A 19,194-nucleotide genomic window follows, 5' to 3' on the forward strand; every position below is an offset into this window, starting at 1 on the left:
TTTTTCTTTGACAAAATTCTTTAATACTCATTACTTTATTTAATCTTTATGACAATCATATAGGTTAGACATTATGGCTATCCATACTTATAGACGAAGATACTGATGTTCAGTGGCATAGAATAACTGGCCAACGATAACATAACTAGTAATTGGTGGTACAGGAATTACGTATTCTGGAAGGTTGAATGTCTTCAAATCTCTCCAGTGATGCTAGTTGTTTGTAAACTATTTTGTAGTGCACTAGAATTAGGTGTCTCAGGGACCACTAAGAGGAAGGAAAGGAAGAGAAAGACCAGGCCTGCCTCTACTGCCTCTCTGGGTCTTCTATTCTAGTTTCAACCACAGCAGTTCTATTATATCTATTTGGGTTTCTTGTAAAGTTTTATTTAAAAAAAAGTTAAAGCCACCATCTGTATTATATTGCCACTAACAACTTCTTGAAGTCTGAGATCTCATCTTATCCCTTTCATAATCCCCACAGTGTTAACATACCCTCACCTATTAACAGGCCTTCTAAGGAAGGAGCAGAAGCCCTAGGCCAACTGACTCAGGTCAGAAGCTCCCTCCATCTGAGCTGCTGGAGGCTCCAGGACAACCACTGTCCCAGCATCTTCAGACATGTGTCTATTTCTCACAAAAACCAATCCAATTAGTCACAATACCTGAGGCATTCTCTCTAGTATCACATCTTACTGAAACCTCTCCCAAGAGGGAAGTGATTTCTTCTCCAAATATTCTACAGCAATTTTCAATCAGAAATTGTATAAGCAGAGAAACCTGTACAAAAAAGGAGAAAAATGAAGTGCTACTTTTCATATAGCATGCCTATAAATCAAATTTCATATATGAGTCCTGATTTTAACCAAAAAATACAAAAGAATCCTGAGAAAAATTCATGTCTGCTTTAAAAGTATATAAAACAGTTTCCCCTAAAAAGCTATGATGCTTTCAAGAGTAGCTTGGGTATAGGAATTAGTTATAATTGGTGGAATCAAGTTATTATTTGTGGCCTTAGCTTAAATGCTAACATTTTTATACCAATGGCTCTGTCTTTAAAATTAGGGTAATTTTTAAGTATTTAAGAAAACGTCTTTCAGAATTAATATCCCAAATTTTACGTTCAAAATGGGGACTCAGTCCCCCAGGGTATAAAAATTAAAAACTTCATTACCTTTTTTGTAAATTCATTTTCTAGTTCTGGGCTGGAGGAAGTAGGAGGCCAAAGAATGCTTGGAGCGATACACACGGCTAAATTAAAGGCAGTCATCTGATTGGATGAGGACTGTTGCTCAATGTTGTGTAATACCCCAAAAAGATACCTTAGGAGAACAACATTGGCTCTCGGAAGCTGGTCTAATAGCCTAAAGACAGAAAAATGCACTCTTTAAGCAAGACATTTCATAAAAAACTTGTATAGATAGGCAACCCTCGCTTTGCATGGGGTTTCCCATGCAAAGTAAGAAAGTTCAGATAGGCAAGTTTCAGTTAATGTGGCAAAGTGAGGCCTGCCTGTACAGAAAGAGAGTAAACGAGCACTGGGGATTTAGTTATGTATTTATTTGTACACTGTCTCCACAACCCCGTGAAAATGGGAAAGATGCAGAAAAATGGTTCTTAAAAAAAAGCTGCCTGAAATATTTCCCTGAAACTAGTATAGTGTGTTTTAACTTAGGCAAATCCTATAACATTTCAGAATATTCTCAACCAAAACCTCCAAAAAGCTTTCTCATGAAATTAAACAATTACATTTAAAGTGCTCCTTTGTTTCCAGGGAGCAACACAGGAATTCTGCGTCTTGGTGAGAACCTACACCTTAGCTATTAAGACTTTCAGGTCCATTCCGAGAGCTCATGCTCTGCTCCACCAGCTTCCAAGGTCAATTTTGTCCCAAATCTCTATCTCACTGGCATCACTTTCACATATAAGTCAAGCTTATAACAGTATATTTCCTCCTGTTCCTATTTTTTCATTGATAAGGGAGTTTTAAATTCCCATTCCCTGAAAACGATTTTTACTACCATCCAGATTTTTACTACCACACCAACAACAGAACTATGTCGATATTCATGGTTGTCACTTTTTTCAACAAGAATCTGCAACCTGGGGTAGAAAATAAGCGAGTCTGATGCCTGTTGCACAAATAGCAGAGGCATTTCTTCAGTACAATGGGCTGACAATGAGTATAGTTTCTAGGGACAAATTGTGAAAGATATTGAAGTGGACCAAAAGATTATTGAGATATTCAATGGAAAGCAAGGCGTTGTCTAGGATACTCTTTTGAGTGATTGATTCTTTGGGGACTCTAAGCCTTTGAGCTATTTCACAACTCTGTAAGTAGTACAGAACTAATAGCAGTGCACCTAACACTTGTCTATCGACTTGAAAATTCCGTCTGGTGGAGAGACCAGTGATTTATCTGCCCCACCTCACCCAAGTAGAAAAAGCTATTTTGCATCTATTTGCATCATTTCAGTATTTCTGGTTCAGCGGCTAAGTCGTGGTACTTTGAAATCCCCTTTGAACTGGTTGTAACAGCTTATTAGTTCTCTCACTGATTAATGATTTAAATAAAATCTTTCACAAGTGTTCATTTTATATTTGTACGAGAGTCATAATTTTATCTTGTTTTTAAATCATCGTTCAACAGTTTGTAGGATATAAAGTTTTAGACAATTAGCAACAAAGTATAGAATCTGATGTTCACTATGTCTCAATGGTTTCCACCAAACCATAATGAAAGCAGAGATAGTATTTTGTTACTTGGCTTTGACTTTGGGTGTCTTTAACAGTTGTACCATGTTCTTCTACTGCTAAAGATGTGTATCAATAGCAGCGTGTAGACAATACTTCATATTTGAAAGTTGTTCAAGAAAAAACTGTACTAAACAAGCACATGCAAAATAAATGATACTGGGATTCTTGGGTTTTCACAGAACTGGAAGTATTGCTTTTTGTTAATGGACACTTCTTTCCTATTCTCTTGTAATGCAAGGCATACTGAGAATGGGGGTGGTGAGTTCTGCCAGCAACATTCCTACGCATGAGTACAGACGATGCCTTCTTTGTGATCCGACTGAGACTTTGCAACTCCCTCTTTCCTTGACACTTCTCAAGGAGGCAAGTGCCTCTCTGCAGTGCTCCCACAATATCCTCCTCCATACATCTCTTTCATAGCACTGACCATACTGCATTGTAATTGTATTCTTGATTTCTCTACCTGCTTTACCAGACTGTGAGCTCCTTGAGGGGAGGAAATTTTCTCTGTATGAATTTAGTTGCTGAATGAAATATATAAGGACTTGTCTGGTTAGTTAAATATTTACCAAAATTAAGATCATAAATTGTAGTTTGGGTCTACAGTATTAGCCCCAATTAGTATTACTTGTCTAGTGGGTTTTGGCTCCTATCAGATTCAGATATACAGAAGGTATACAACGGTCAAGTATTCCATGTTAATAATATTAGGGAGAAAACAATAATAACAATGATAGCAGCTAGCAAAAATCTATTTTTAAACTCGTCCCCATGGATATGACTTTGACAGTCATCATTACTTTAATAGATAAGTTTATAAAATGTGTTTTTTAAAAGTATTTTTGAGACATGATCAAATTAGAATAATTACCTTTGAATTGTATTTATTTTCTCTTCATCATTTCCTTGATCCATGACACAGACCCAATGATCATAGAGATCTGATGAAAAAATACTTCCTGGAATATTTCGTAGAAAATCCTTATATAGAGGGAAAAATAAATATTTTAAATTATTATTCTCATGCTAAATACGTATTGGAGAAATTAGAAAGAAAACACTTTGTTGAAAAGTTCAGTTAAGTGCTGTCTTCTGTGGAATACACGGAACTCTGTGCCAACTCTCCATTGATGTGCACACATAGAAACACATGCTTTGACTTTTTTCGAACAAAAACCAGAGGGATAACTGGAGTTTAGACTATAGTGGTAAAGATAAAGGACAACTTATTTGGACTGAAACCTCCTGTTTGTGTCCATTTCAGCAAATTAGTACAACATGACAGAATTTGGCAGTAAACCATCCTAAATCCTTTCTTTTCTCCCTCTCAAATCATTGCTCAAAGAAATGCACAAAGATATCTGTGAGGTTCATGATGTGGTAATCAGTCATTCAGTCATTCTATACATATTCACGTATCTCTGCCAGGCACAGTTTGAGGTGCTAGGGATAGAGCAGTGAATAAAACAAAATCCCTGTATTTTAGAATTTTATATTCCAGGAGCACTGGTTCACAGTTCCATCCAGAGGTACTAAGAGTTTCTCTCTGTGTTCCCCACATAAGGGTTCACATATATGTGTCGGGGGGAAGCATTCCAGGCAATGGCTGGGCTACGGGAGATTAGGGCCACACTCCCTCCCATGCCTGCAGTACACTAAATAACGTGTCTCCAGTACATTATCCTTTCTGGCCTTTGAGACCCTATTCTGCTGAGACCAGTGGTGGGGCAGGGTGTGGTGAAACCAGACTATGACACAAGTAGGATATGACCAATGGCGTTTGTTGTTTAACTTTTGTTTACAAAAAGCTTAAAAATAAACCACATGTAGTCATGGTCCAAAGTTCATTTCTGTTCCAGGCCTACTCTCTCTGTCACTTTTGGCATGCTATTAATTAAGAAGGCCAAGGATGCAAAGTCTGATCTCCACCTCAGTAAACTTCAAGCAGAGAGAACTCAATTTCAGGTCTAAGCACTCTATCCTTGGTTGGCTATCCTCTTGCAAGTTCTTGCTTACAACATGGAGATAGGTAAAAGTCTGCACCTGAGCAATTTTAACTCTTGCTGGAAAACCAAATCAGCAAAAATCATGTGTCTTACAAAAGGCAAAACACAACTTGTTACTTTATGTCATTTTATATTACTAATATGAAAGCTATGGTACCTAACTCTCAGCTGATCAGGTGTGTATCTCCCCTACCAGCTTATGAGGTCCTCCAGCGCAGGCATAGTCCCTCATCTCCTTCTCTGTACACCTCAGTTTTAAGCACAGGCCCAGACACAGTAGAGGTCATTACTGAATTGTTGCTATTTGTCATATGGCCAAATATTAATGAGGGACAAGGGAAGGCCAACTAACTATAATAGAGATTCTAAGATAATTTTCAAAACCTTTCGGGAGTCATGTCACCTGTTATTATACAAGTTTTTTTTAGAGTGATTAACAAGTAGGAAGATGATTGATTCAAAGTCTTCCTCTGTCCTATTATATCTTCCAGTAGAAATGTACCTGGATACTTGTGATTCAGATGTGTCATCACAAAAGTTACCTCTTTTTGGGTAAAGCTATTGAATTTTCATAATTTCAAACTAATTTTAGGTGCTGCACCTACTTTAAAAGTCAGATTTAGAAGAGGAAAAATTTGTTATTTCAAAGTGGAGCAGTGACAATAGCTCTCTTTTCAAATCTCAGTGGAAAACATACTTAGGATCTGTCTTGAAGAAAAACATCATTAAATCTTAAACCTACACTTGAAAGATAATAACTCGTAACATCTCAATGAACCCTCCACAGCTGGAATAACAAGTTACGAAATACAACCACCATCATGGCTGAGAAAGGATGTGAGAGCTGGTTCTGAATTACAATCACCAACGCACAGAACTCAATGGAGTCTCCTCCCCTCCAAAGCCAGAGCCCAGGTCATCAGCAGAACTCCCAAACTAATCTGAGATGAGATTCCTGCAGGATTAAAAAGGAACTTTTCCGCAAAGGTCTGATGGATCAAAGTGATAGTGTCTCGAGCAATTTTCTTTCAATTATAATTTGAAGAGTTAAGCTTATATTTAAGCAACACCAGCTTAAGTAAAAAGTTAAAGGAAAACTTAAGCACTACTTCCAAACAGTCTTCAAAACAAGAAACAAAACAGAACAAAAGCTCAAAAACTTTTGGCATGAAGTATCTCCTTTCATGCAACCACTTGGAAGAAATGAGAGAAAAACAGTTCTATGATTCTAAAACTTCAATCGCTTGGAACCCATTTAACCAGACTTTTCAATCATTTGAATCATTTTTTGTCTTTTGCTTATTTTTGTACAAGTGCTACTTCTGTAATCTGAAATACAATTTAACTCTTCTAGAACCAAACTTATTTGTAATAGCCTCAATAATTTAGCACAAAATTTTAAGTGTGGTGCTGTGAAGAATAGGATAGTAAGGAAAATTGTCTAAAACACAGGCTTTAATGTCTTAAAAGAGATGCGAGAAAGTCTAATTATATGATTAAAAAAAAAGAAAAATTCAGGGGCTAGCACCATGGCCAAGTGGTTAAGTTCATGCACTCTGCTTCGGCAGCCCAGGGTTTCACCAGTTCGGATCCTGGGTGCGGACAAGGCACCACTCATCAGGCCATGCTGAGGTAGCATCCCACATAGCACAACCAGAAGGGCATACAACTAAAACGTACAACTATGTACCGGGGAGCTTTGGGGAGAAGAATAAAAAAAAAGAGAAGAAGATTGGCAACAGATGTTAGCTCAGGTGCCAATCTTTAAAAAAAAAACCTATAAAAAAAAAGAAAAATTCATTGTGCATATATATCTCTGGCATATACAACTGGCTAAGCACACCATACATGTCTTTATTGTATTCCAGGATTGCAGAGTAATTACAAACCCTGTGCAAAATAGATTAGATGACCTTACCTTCAGCTCTCTAGTGCTTTTGAGTGGAACTTTATTGCAAAAGTCTACAGGAGGGGTAGAACAGACATGGCCCATTTACCAAGAAACCTCTGACCGTACAAGTCATGCAGTAAGATTCTGTAAGCAGTCGACCATCCCGCAGGAGCAGGGGTATGCAAGACTCTTCTTCACCATGTTTTCCTTAATTTGGTTTTTATGCTCCAGGCCGTAGGAAGCAGGCTGGGGCCTTGTCTCTACCCCTGGCTCTGGCGCATTCCAACCCTGCTGGGAGATGGGAGCCTGAGGCTGGTCTGCAGAAGCTACTGCTGGGGTCAAAAGCTATGCTAAAAGCTGGTTTTGACTCTTGGTCTCTGAAAAATGTGAGGCATTTTCAAGAATGTGGAGGGGAAAACATTTTAGAAGAGTTCTAACTCAACTATGGATGTGACTTAAGTAACCATGAGGTGGAGGGTAAGAACCATAAAGGAGGCCAAATGTGGTAAGGGTTTCACAAAAGAAGGCCCAGATGCTGGAGACAGTCCTACTTCATTTTTACTTTAAGAAGGCATGAGGGGGCAGGGGAAGGCATGTTGATTGTGGAAATGAATGGAATGTTCAGTGGTCTCAGTGAGCAATTTCTTATTTCAGTTGTTAGGCTAATGTTTGTTTATTATGGCAAATTTCTATTTCAAAGTTTAATAAAAGTTCATTTTTTAAACTTTTAATTGAGATTAGATAGCTTACAACCTTGTGCAACTTCAGTTGTACATTATTGTCTGGCAGTCGTGTTGTAGGTGCACCACTTCACCCTATGTGCCCACCCTCCACCTCCTCTTTCCCCTGGTAGCCACTAATCTGTTCTCTTTGTCTACACGTTTAACTTCCACATATGAGTGGAGTCATACAGAGATTGTTTTTCTCTATCTGGCTTATTTCACTTAACATAATACCTTCAAGGTTCATCCATGTTGTTGTGAATGGGACGATTTTATCTTTTATGAAAGTTCATTTTTGAAAATTCTGTCTTTATTAGGAAGGCAGTGAGACTGTGAGGAAGTCATCATAATCAGGATGCTTGGTTTGGCAAACATGCCGTGTGTTTTGATTATTTTTAATTTTTATTTATTTGCATGGGGTGGCACAAGTGAAGATGAGCAGAGTGGTATGGGATGAAAAATTTAAAGAAGCATATCTGACATGCCATATCATTGGCAGTGGCTTTTAAAGGTCAATGTTGACTTTTTTTTTAGCACTTTTTAAATTCTAAATCTATTATGATTCTTTGCAGATGGGAATAATATTGTAATGAAAGAAACCAGTTGTCTTTCTCCAGAGCTACAACCATAGGTGGACGAAGGGAGAACTTTCCATACCTTTAAGACAGACGCTATCACAAAAATAGATTCACAGTCTAGGTGTACTTCAACTCCAGAATTCAGTTTCTCTTTCAGCTCTCTGCAGGATTTCACATTGGCTGATTGTCTGAAGATGCCTTTTGTGAGGGGTCCTTTCTGATTGAGAAAGCAAAGCATATCCTATGGGGAAGCAAAGAAAAAGACCAAAATGGCACTTCACACACAGAAGCAAGGAGATACATACTTGCCCTCCCGGGCTGCCAGAGGCTGGGGTGTCCTGGGGAAAAGCACTGAGGGGCTGGGGCTGGATGGACTGCCAGAAGGACTGAGGTCAGTTCATATTTTTGTATCTCTAAATCTCTTTTCTCCCATTTATTCTTGTTATAGTCAACATTTAAAACATTTTGCTTTAAACACTTTTTTAATGAGATTGTCTTTTGTTCAAGGAACCAACAGCCACTTTAAAATCAAATTTCTCTGACTGCTTCAAGGTCTCTGTGAATTTGTCTCTCTCCTGCTTCACTACGCTTTTCCCATCTTCTCTAATATGGACTCTTTTCCCCAAATATGGAAATATTCTTGCCAAGCTCATTCTCTACTTGCTTGTCTTTCTTTTTATGCGCCTTCATACTTCATTCTACTTCCTGTATTTACGTCCTTCTTTTAAAATTAGGCTCAAAAATCATCTCCTCCAGGAAGCTTTCTCCATTCCATTCCATTCTGAGCAATCTCTTTTTGCTTTCTTTCTAGCTGTATGTCCTCTGCTTGCAGTGCAGGAAGAAAATGGGCATTGGAGACAAGCAACCCAAGGGTTTGAAACCTAGTTATGGCACATACTTACTGTGTGACCTTTGGTAAACGCGAGGCTTTTTTTTAATTTGGAAAGTAGGGATGATGATGATGATGATGATGACAGTAACCACCCCCTAAATCTGTTGTGAAGATAAGCAATAAAGTGGCTAGACTAGTGTCTGGCACTTACAGATGCACAACACAGCATAAAATGCCATACGTCTAATATAGGAATTAAAGGATATTGAATACTCAATAAATGTTGCTTAACAGTGATCATTTAATATATCAATTGGAGACAATACAAACTCAATGGCTTTCATCTGACCCATTTTATAATACGAAAGATAACTAAATGCCAGAGGATGTATATTTATGCTTAAACACTTGAAATACAAATAAAACACACGTAAGATCTTTAAAAAGCATAAGATTGAGGAGTCTCTGCTGTTAAAGTGACTAAAGGACACTTTCAGACAATGCAGAGTTCAAGAAAGAGTGCGAGAAAAATGTGGGGGACAGTGTGGATTCTAATGTGCATTCTCTATTGAGCAAGCTTCTGTAGCTCTATCTTAAAACCAGTAGACTAGATGATTTCTTTCTATTCATCTTCCATGTGATTCTGCAATAGCTTAATCAGATTTATTCTTTGAAGCAGAAATAATAAAGATTCAGTGCTGACCCGGTGGCACAGTGGTTAAGTTTGCTCACTCTGCTTTGGTGGTCCAGGGTTCCTGGGTTCAGATCCCGGGTGCAGACCTACACACCACTCATCAAGCCATGCTGTGGTGGTGTCCCATATACAAAATAGAGGAAGACTGGCACAGATGATAGCTCAGGGAAAGTCTTCCTCAAACAAAAAGATGAAGATTGGCAATGGATGTTAGCTCAGGGCCAATCTTCCTCACAAGAAAAAAAAAAACAATAAAGATTCTCAGCCAAAGCCATGGGTGTCTGTAATTTTTCCATTTGGGGATACATTTACCTCCTAGAGTGCTCTTTTCCTGTTAGTATTATAGGCCAAAAAGAGACTTACCAAGACAGGTTTGGGCAGGTTGTCGTTCTCACAAATATGTGGCAGAGAAACCCCAAAGAGCTGTCCTGACATAGGAGATGTTGGCGACACGGGCAAGTTATCCAGGTGAATGCTAGAACCCCGCCAAAAGGCCCAGTTTATGATAGATCTTCTCCTTTTAAATGTCTTCTGACCTGAATCTAAGGAAAGAGGGAGATTATTAGAAAAACTAGTTTAATTCACTTAACCTTATTTCTACAGTTTCCATTTTGTAGTATGTCCATTACTATGGCTTAAAGAGAAAAATGCTCACAGATGCCCTTGTTACTGATAAGGTCATTGTCCATGTATTTCAGGGACATCACTTGTCTGTTTACTTGAGTTTGGCATTGAATTTTCAAAGGTGAGGAAAGCCTCCCTTCCTGGACTGCAACAACTTAAAGCAAAAAGTGTTTCATACCAACACATGTATTGTCCCAATTTAAAGATGAGACTAGGCGTACAAAACAGCTGACGATTAAGTCAGAGCACAATTACATAGTGAGAAAATGAAAGGAAGAAGAAGGAGAAGAGGGAAGGAGAGGGAGAAGGGAAAGAGAGAAGGAAGAAGAGGAGGAAGAAAAAGAAGGGGAGGAGGAGGAAGAGGAGGAGGAGGCGGAGGAGTTGTCTTTATTAAGATGTTCTCTAGAAAGGAAGAATGCTTTATCACCTGCTGCCCCGTTCTACTCCTGAGAACAGAGACAGGAAGCTAATATTGTACATTTTCTCCTTTCTTTCCAACTGCAAAGATTTTTATGTATCTTTTTAGTTCCTGATTTTAAAAAGCACGTTTAAGGCAGCATGGATGGATGCAAACACGAGTGAGACCTGCCCCTGCCATGGTGAAGTTTATAAATCTAATGGGGAACGAGACCAGTGGCGATGGGGAAAAAAGCAAGTATGTTAATAAATAACACGTCATAAGGGAGGAACAAAGTGCCAAAGGCCTTGAGAAGAAAGAAAGCACATCCACCCAGACGGAGGGAAGGAGTGATTCTGGAGGTGCCTGCATTGGATTTGGATTTTGAATGAACAAGATTTCAACAGGAAGAGCATCTAGCATCGTGCCTCGCACCTAGTAAGTACTCAACAAATCATTCTTGAACAAGAATTGAACTGAGGAGAGACTTAGGTAGGAAAAGAGCATGAACAAAATAGGAAGAAGTAAGAAAGGTTAACAATGGCTCATGATTTTATGATCTCATAGTGCTAAAACATTTTTGATGTGATTTGTGATCTGTGTCTCCTTTTAACATGATGGATTTGCTAATTAAAAAGACAGCTCTTTAGGGTTTTACTTTTAAAAGTGGCTGAGTAGCTCCTTTTGAACCTCTCCGCCCACACTCCCGACACACACACAAATAACAACTACAAAATCTGGACAAAAAAGCAAAAAAAGCCTATCTGAAGGCACTAAAGAGTGACCAAAAGAAAGTAAATACTGGAGGTAAAGTTTGACACTTGCACGAAAGGAATAGCATGGCACTGGGTAAATTTCCCATTCTTGCAGCTTTTAGCCTAAGGACAGGCCCAGGGTGGTAGAGTCACTAAAATTTGGAGAGAAAACTTCACTCTTACTGGCTTAAAGAAGGAGAGAATAGAGATGGAGATATCCACAGTAGCTAGAAAGTGAGTCGGGGGCAATTCCAGAAAGAAGAAAACCAAACAGGGGGAGGCCCAAATATTGTGCATAAATTCTGCCCACATCTCTGGTTTATCCCTGAAGCATGCAGGTTCAAAACAGCTTGCAGACAAGGCTGACAGCACCAAGATGGAGGAGCCATAACCCTCAGGTGGCGCCCACACAGGGTTTGACTCTATTCCTCCAGCGAGAGCGCTTGGGAACAAGTCATTAAACTCTGGCTGTGTGGCACTGCTTCTTTTGACACCCAATCAATCTACCAGAGATGATGTTTAGCTATCCAACATCCCCTGATGATGGAATGCTGACGGAGATGGTCTTTTCAGGGCCGATATAGTCAGCAGTGTCAAAGGTTAATTTCAAAGAAGTATTTTATATTGTTTGGCTGTAATGTACCTTAGCTTTTTATTTCCTCAGAATAACCAAGTGAAACCAAATACTAAAAGAGCCACATTGTGGGAGGATAAACAAATAAGTAACATTTTAACAAATGGCCTTCAGACTGTCATCTACCCTTGGCTTCCTTACGATACAGTAAGGGCAGCATCCATATTCATACACAGGTGTAAAGGTCTTTGCCTCTGGAGTCAGGAGCCCAGTCAGACTCCTGGTCTAGACACTTACTTGGCAAATTACTTAATCTCTTGCCCCAACTTTAACATGAGAATGATGTTACCTACTCCTCACAGGCAGTGGGAGGATTAAGCAGGATAATGTGTGAGAAGTACTACTTTGCCCAGGGCATGGGTCACAGTGATCTTGGATCTTGACTGAAACTGCCAAGACACGAATCTCCTCCCCACAAAGAGGACCTCCTCCCCACAAAGAGGACCTCCTCCCCACACCCACTCTCCATGTGGTGGAACAGCCTTCGGGAAGTATGCAGACAGAAAGGAATACCAGATTCTGTTTAATCAAAGCAACTTCTTCCCACCCTGACATTTCCAACCTCCGCCATTTTAAAAAACAGCAAAGGAAACTAAACCCATTCTTATATCCAGGAGGGGGTTCCTGTACACCTAGCAATGTCAATCCGTGCAAAAGTCTGTTTAATATGTGTGGCTGTATATAAGTTGAGTAGCTGTATTCAGTCTAGTTTCCTCACATTTAACCTGGTTTCATTATTTCTAAAATTATCAGATTTATTTGATGTTTTAGCTTTCTCACACTTCTTAGGAAGAATGCTCTATCATAAAGTTATATATGCAGCTATCCTCTGAGTGTAGACAGAGGATAAAGTAGAACTTGAGTCCTGTACTTTATCATAAATGCTTTCAGCTGCAGCCATGCCTTTTGTCATGTACAACGTTCAAGTTTAGAGTTCATGTTCCTTCTGGGACTGAGAAAAAAAATTTCATTAAAGTTTACTTTCTTGCAGAGCTTTTAATGCATAGCTCTTTCTTTCTAAATGTCAAAGGCTGATGAAAAAGCATGCTATTGGAATAAAAAATATAAGGGTCATGTAAATGTAGAGCAAACTAAATTCATGTAAATCTAGCTCTCCTAAACAATCCTGGCAAGATTCAAGCTAGTGTTTCTTCATGGTTAAATTAGGGAACTGCATATGAAAAATTACAATTCTTAAAAGTTTGTGTTTATAGAGTGATAATCACAACAACAACAAAAACCTTGATTAGAAATTCTATTCTGGCCATATAACTCCCCAGATTAAGAATACCGTTTTTTTCCCCCAGTGTAGAAAATACACCTGGGAGAATACTGGAACGATAGGGCAAACAGGTAGAAGAAAAAGTTGTGTCCCATATTTTACCATCTACCCTAAAATGTTCAGTCCAGTTCTAGTTAGCCCTGGGTCTGAAGCAGATGTGGAAAGTGAGCCTGCTATGGTTGTAGAACTGGGAATTTGGTTCAGGCTAGAATCCCAAGAGCCACTTCAGAGTATTCCCAGAAAGATCCCACTTCAGCTCCAGAACTCTTGTGCTCCACTCAAGTTTTCCATACTTCCTAGGTGTGACTAAGCCATTCAGTCTTTCATTTAACTTCTGCTCTGTTCTGAACACTGGACCAAGCCCTGCTATGAATTCCCAGGCCTTAAGCAGCTCATAGTCTAGAGAGACATGTAACAAATCATTATAATGTAATCCTTACGTGTTACACTAGAGATATTCATAAAGTGCTCTGGAGATACAGAGAAGGGGTCGACTACCCACCTGAGGGAATAAAGATTTCCTAGAAGTGACATTTGAGTTGGCTCTTGAGGTCAGATCTTCAATGTCTATATCCTGAGCCCCCAATTAACACCAGAACTGTCTCAATGGATACCAGTCATCGCAAGGCTGAGTCAGTGATCTGTCTCAGGGATGGCCTTTGAGAGATGTCTTGCTACTCTGTTTTCAGTGGAAGACTATTTACTAGATCTTCCCCATACTAAGGCAGGAATTTGAAAAACAGATCGAGGATGACTATGTTCACCTAAGGTTATTTCAGTTAACTGAGATATTTTCCTTAAGCTAACTAGAGAAAGCTCCCTTAGAAAAGAAGAGGTGAGATTTATCTTTATTCTAGTTGTGGCTTATTTTATTCAGATGGTTTAAACATATAATATTAATTGTTCTCAGCCAATACTCTATCAGAAGTTATCTTCCTCTTTTATCCTCTTGTTAGCCTCAGAAACAAGATATGATTTTCCACATAAGAGACCGTACAAAATATCTACTTCTTAGGACTAAGCAATTTAAGTATTTATGAGTTCTGTGGATTTTTTTGAGGAAGATTGATGCTGAGCTAACATCTGTGCCAATCTTCCTCTATTTTGTATATGGGATGCCACCACAGCATGACTTGATAAGTGGTGTGTAGGTCGGTGCCCAGGATCCAAAACAGCAAATCCTGGGCTGCTGAAGCAGAGCGTGTGAACTTAACCACTATGCCACTGGGTCAGCCCCTAATGTTGGGCTTTCAACACAGTGAAATATGGATGACTTTATTATTGAATTAAACGGCAAAGTATTGTGCTAACTGTGCAATGACATAACAGCTGTGGTAAAAGAATACAATATATGTCGACATTACCAGAATGAGGACTCATCACAATATTCCCAACCCACAGGAAAGCAATGATTAGAAAGTTTCAGAATATTTAGAATGAAATATTTCAGCACTGCAGAATTTCTTCACAAAAATAAAAAATGAAAGTGAGGTTGCACCAAAATAAGTTTCTGAGTGGCTCATTTGTTGGCCACAGAAGGAAAGCCATTTACCAAGGACAAGTGGATTAGATCTTGTGTGCTTGCAGTAGACAAAGAAATGTGCACAGAGAAACTAGATTTAAGATGATTAGCCTTTTGGTGAGCATAGCTGCTTCAATAGTTGAGGACATTAGAAATAGTATGAATTGTGAACTAAAAAACAGGACAAATGATTTTGAATGACTTTCCTTGGTTCTCTATTATAGTCAACAGAAGTTACCAAGACTGCTCAGCTGTTTATTTGGGAAGTCAATGATTTGTTTGAAATGACTGAAGAATTAGCCTTGAATAGTCTACGTGGAACAACTACAGGTGAGAATGTTTTCAAAGAAGTTGAGAAAGCAGTAATTTTGTACAACCTGAAGTGGAATCTGCTAAAAATGTATCTGATGGTGGTAAAAACGTGTGGAGCAGAGAAAGGTACAATCTGATGAGTTTATAAACTTTGTGAAAATGTAAAGTGTTCAATGCCTATGGCATCATTCATCAGCGGTGCTGTGTGGAGAATCTTTGAATCTATCAGGTGTTACTGGATCAGCAGTGTCAACAGTGAACTTCATTCAGCCTCGTGGACTTAAGCACTGTCAGTTCTATGATTTTTTGTCAGAAACAGAAGCCAAATAGCCTGACCTGTGTTACCACACAGCAGTTCAAAGGCTCCGCAATGGTTAAGTTTACAGTGATATCTGAACTTAGGACTGAGACTGAAATTTTTATGAATGGGAAGAATTGCCCTCAACCGCTATTACTGAATACTGAATGACTTTGGATATTAGGGATGGCTGCAGATTTGATGATGTTTCTTAACGAATTTAACTTAAATGACAAGCAATAACACTGCTTATATACAAAACTTTTGAAAGTTTCATTTTGAAAACAACAGACATTTAATCACTAGTAATGTCAAGCTGCTTTATGCACTTCTCGTGCTGTCAAAAGCTACAAGAAGTAAGATTTCCATCCCTATACAACTTGATAGCAGATATATTTTCCGAGTTCAAACTACAGTTCCAGCAGTATTTTACCGACCACAACGCAAGTGGTGAAGGAAGTTTCCACATCTCAAAGTCCATTTAACTGTGCAATTGAGGAGCTTCCAGCTAACCTTCAATTGGAAACGATTAATCTGCAATAAAATGACATGCTAAAAGGAAAATATCAAGAGAAGAATCTAATAATATTCCACAAATGCTTTCAGAGAGGGATATATGCAATTAAAATTATATGCTTATAGAATGATAGTATTTGGCAGTATCTATCTGTGTGAAAACATATTTTCAAACGTAAAGTATATAAAGTAAATAAATATATAAAGTATATAAAATCTCACTATAGATCAGAAGATTTTGCAATCAGTTTTGATGATTGGAACACTAACTTTGAATCCCAATTAAGTGAAATGTTATCCCCGCGAAAGAACTCAATTCTTTCAACTAGTAGATCTGCATTAGATAAAATTGCAGTCAATTATTATAATATATTGAAAGTCATCAATAAAAAAATTCACGGAAATTTTTCTCTTTTTTTTATATAAGTACCTACAGAATAGCCTTGATTTTGTCTCTTAGCCTGCAAATTTTACTATCTGACTCTTTATGGAAAAAGTTTGCTGATCCTTGATGTAAATCAGTGGTTTCCAAAGCACCTGTTCATCAAAATCTTTTGTATTAAAAAAAACACAGAACTGGTGCACTTGTAATCTTTTTAGTTGCACAGCTGATTCTGATGCCCAGCCAGGGTAGCACCGTCGGTCTATAGTTACTCCACCCCTGATCCCATTTACCGTGAACCATCTGCAGCTGCAACCACTATTATCCTATCTTCCAATAGGGAGAAACAGAGGATTAATAAGCAGAGATGCCTACAATTTAATTAACCAAGTCACTGGCAAAATTGAATAAAATCTTCAGGATTCTTGAGCCTGATAATTGGTCAAATTAATTAAAATAAAACTGACAAGGGACCCAGAGAAATAGTTTTGAGTAACATGGGTATGAAGGTAAAAAAGTAAAGTATTATTCTCCTCAGCTTTATAAAGGCAACATTCCCTTTGTATCTTTAATGAGAAGTAACAACGGACCTATTAATAAATTCATTCATTCAAAAATATTTATCGAGTACTTATTTATATATGTCTGGCACTGTTCCAGGTGCTGGAATATAGCAGTGAACAAAACAGACCAAAATCTCTGCCTTCATGGAGCTTGCATTTCATGGATGGAAAACCATGACATCTCTATAACACCGCTTAAAATGGCCCAAAGATGTGAGTGAATAGCCTTAGAGTCTCAAAACTCAATTGACCATTATAGGCGAGAAGAAGACCGGTACAAATGTAAGGTAGGTTTTCACAGCGGGTGTTGGCAAGGTGAGGGAGTCCCTGGCTGATGACTTCAATAAAGTATAAAGTTTGGGCTAGGTCATCAACAGAAAGCGACAGAGTTGGATGTGCATGGGTGTGGGATGCATAAAAACTGTTCACTGGGTTCACTGGGTTCCCTGGTTGGTTCAAATTGACAAAGGCAGCTACAGACATTCAGCATCAATTTTTTACTATCCCATTCACACTTTTGGTATCCATTTTCTTCTATTTCTTATACAATCTTACTTTCAGACTGATGGCTTATAGCTCAAACTTGGGTTAGGGTAAATTGTGGTCATCCTATGTTAAATATCACTTTTATCATTTTAGAGCTTTTATTATGGGATGAGTAAGAGATGGCTACGTGCAGAGGGAATTCAGACAGATTAACGGACTAAGGAGAGATTTGTATAGAAATCATCTTAGCCTTCACGTACTTATCAGTACCAGAATCCAGGTAGGACATCACAGTCTCCTGACACCCATCACTGACAACCTCCTTTTTATAATGTGACCATTTAGGGGGAACACACAGTGCAATGTATTACTGTACAAAGAAGGCATTGAAGCACCTGCAGCATTGCTTGATGCCTTTGACTCTGCTCTGGGCATAAGGTTAAAGGGGAAAGAATAGTGAAGAAAGAAGGCACAGACTACTCCTACCAGCTGCTGATTATAGTCAGGCATGCCCATTGCTGATTCATAAAACCATCTTCTAAAACTCCATCTTTCCTCTCAAAACACTTAGCAAATTCGAAAGAAAAAAAAATACCTCATCTGCTTGGAAGGTTGAATCTTTGCTTCTGTACTAACTTTGTTTTCAGGAATGAAAACTTTTGCTAAAAAGAGGCTCTGTGAAGGAGAAGCAACTCACCACTCAGTTGCTGGGCCGCAGCCAGGCGGCTGGGCTTCAGGATGAACTGGCACTGCATTGCTCGGGGCAGCTGTTCCATGAGGAAGGGCTCTTGGAAGTTGGAAGGGGCGGTGGAGTCCTTTGATCCCTGTGTCAGGAGCGCAGTGTCTCGAAGATGGCTCATTTTAATTCCATAGGGATATTCATGCCCTACACAGAGAAGAATCCAAATGTAGACTTTAGGTTGACTGGTCCTCTGAGTATGTGTGCTACATGCTGGAATGTACTGCAATGTGCTCCTCGGAGTTTTGGTATAAAGAATCCTTTTGCTGACTGAATGATCACCACACACCCTCTCACAGTTGAAAACTACTGCATAATGCAGGTGGTCCTACGAAAGTAGTTTTAAGTGGAGGGGGGCGGGGAAGCAAAGAGAAAAAAAAATCTTTAAAGAATCTCTTTTGGAACGCACAGATTAGTTTGTGAGTTGCATAATGTTGACTCTTCTTATGTTCACATCTAAGAATATTTAAAGGTATTCTAGTTCCTCCTTTGACACTGTATCTGTAAATCTTCAGCAAATCCTTGAGTGCGCTCAGCCTTAAATCCATGATTTAAAATATTTATCCTACATATCACACAATATTATAAGGATCAAATAAGTAAACCTTAGTAGTTAATATTATTTGTTATTTAAGTAATAAGGGTAAAGAAGCATATGTTTCAAGCATCTCTATTATTATTATTTAACATAAGATGTCTGTTTGGAAAAGACATTTCATTACTTCTTTTTTTTTTTTTTTTTTTCTGGGGAAGATTCACCCTGAGCTAACATCTATTGCCAATCTTTCTCTCCTTTTTTTTGTACGTGGGCCACCACCACAGCAGGGCCACTGACAGACAAGTGGCATAGGTCCACACCGGGAACCAAACCAGGACTGCTTAAGTGGAGCGCACTGAACTTAACCACTACACCACCAGGGCTGGCCCATCATTACTTTTTGTTAGTTATATGCTTAGAGTTACTCAAGAGCATCAGGACTGGTTTGTTTGACTTATGCTTCCCTTCCACTGCCACTCTCTGAGGTTGGTGTCTTTAGGTAATAATCAGAAACAAGATTAAAAAAGGAACTTGCAAACTAGGAAAACTAAACCCTGGATATCTGACTGCAATACAGTGTTTTGCTCTTTAGTACTCTAAGTAATTACATTTTCTTAATTTAATCCTCAAGTCCCATTGTGTTGTAGGTTTATCTGTTTTTTAAGT

At 38.7% G+C, this 19,194-nt stretch overlaps 1 protein-coding gene across 3 annotated transcripts in view; it reads right to left on the minus strand.

Moving 5' to 3' along the window:
- Nucleotides 1-19,194, minus strand: part of ARHGAP20 (Rho GTPase activating protein 20) — a 116,053-nt gene that overhangs the window by 4,628 nt on the left and 92,231 nt on the right. For all 3 annotated transcript variants that reach the window (XM_046684523.1, XM_046684522.1, XM_046684524.1), the window contains 6 exons: nt 17,949-18,137; nt 9,844-10,022; nt 8,034-8,195; nt 3,629-3,738; nt 1,175-1,364; nt 666-780 (listed from right to left, as the gene is read on the minus strand). In XM_046684523.1, coding sequence (XP_046540479.1) covers nt 666-780; nt 1,175-1,364; nt 3,629-3,738; nt 8,034-8,195; nt 9,844-10,022; nt 17,949-18,137 — 945 coding nt within the window. The remainder of the gene's footprint in view (nt 1-665; nt 781-1,174; nt 1,365-3,628; nt 3,739-8,033; nt 8,196-9,843; nt 10,023-17,948; nt 18,138-19,194) is intronic.

Source organism: Equus quagga, chromosome 14, assembly GCF_021613505.1.
Source record: "Equus quagga isolate Etosha38 chromosome 14, UCLA_HA_Equagga_1.0, whole genome shotgun sequence".
Taxonomy (NCBI): domain Eukaryota; kingdom Metazoa; phylum Chordata; class Mammalia; order Perissodactyla; family Equidae; genus Equus; species Equus quagga.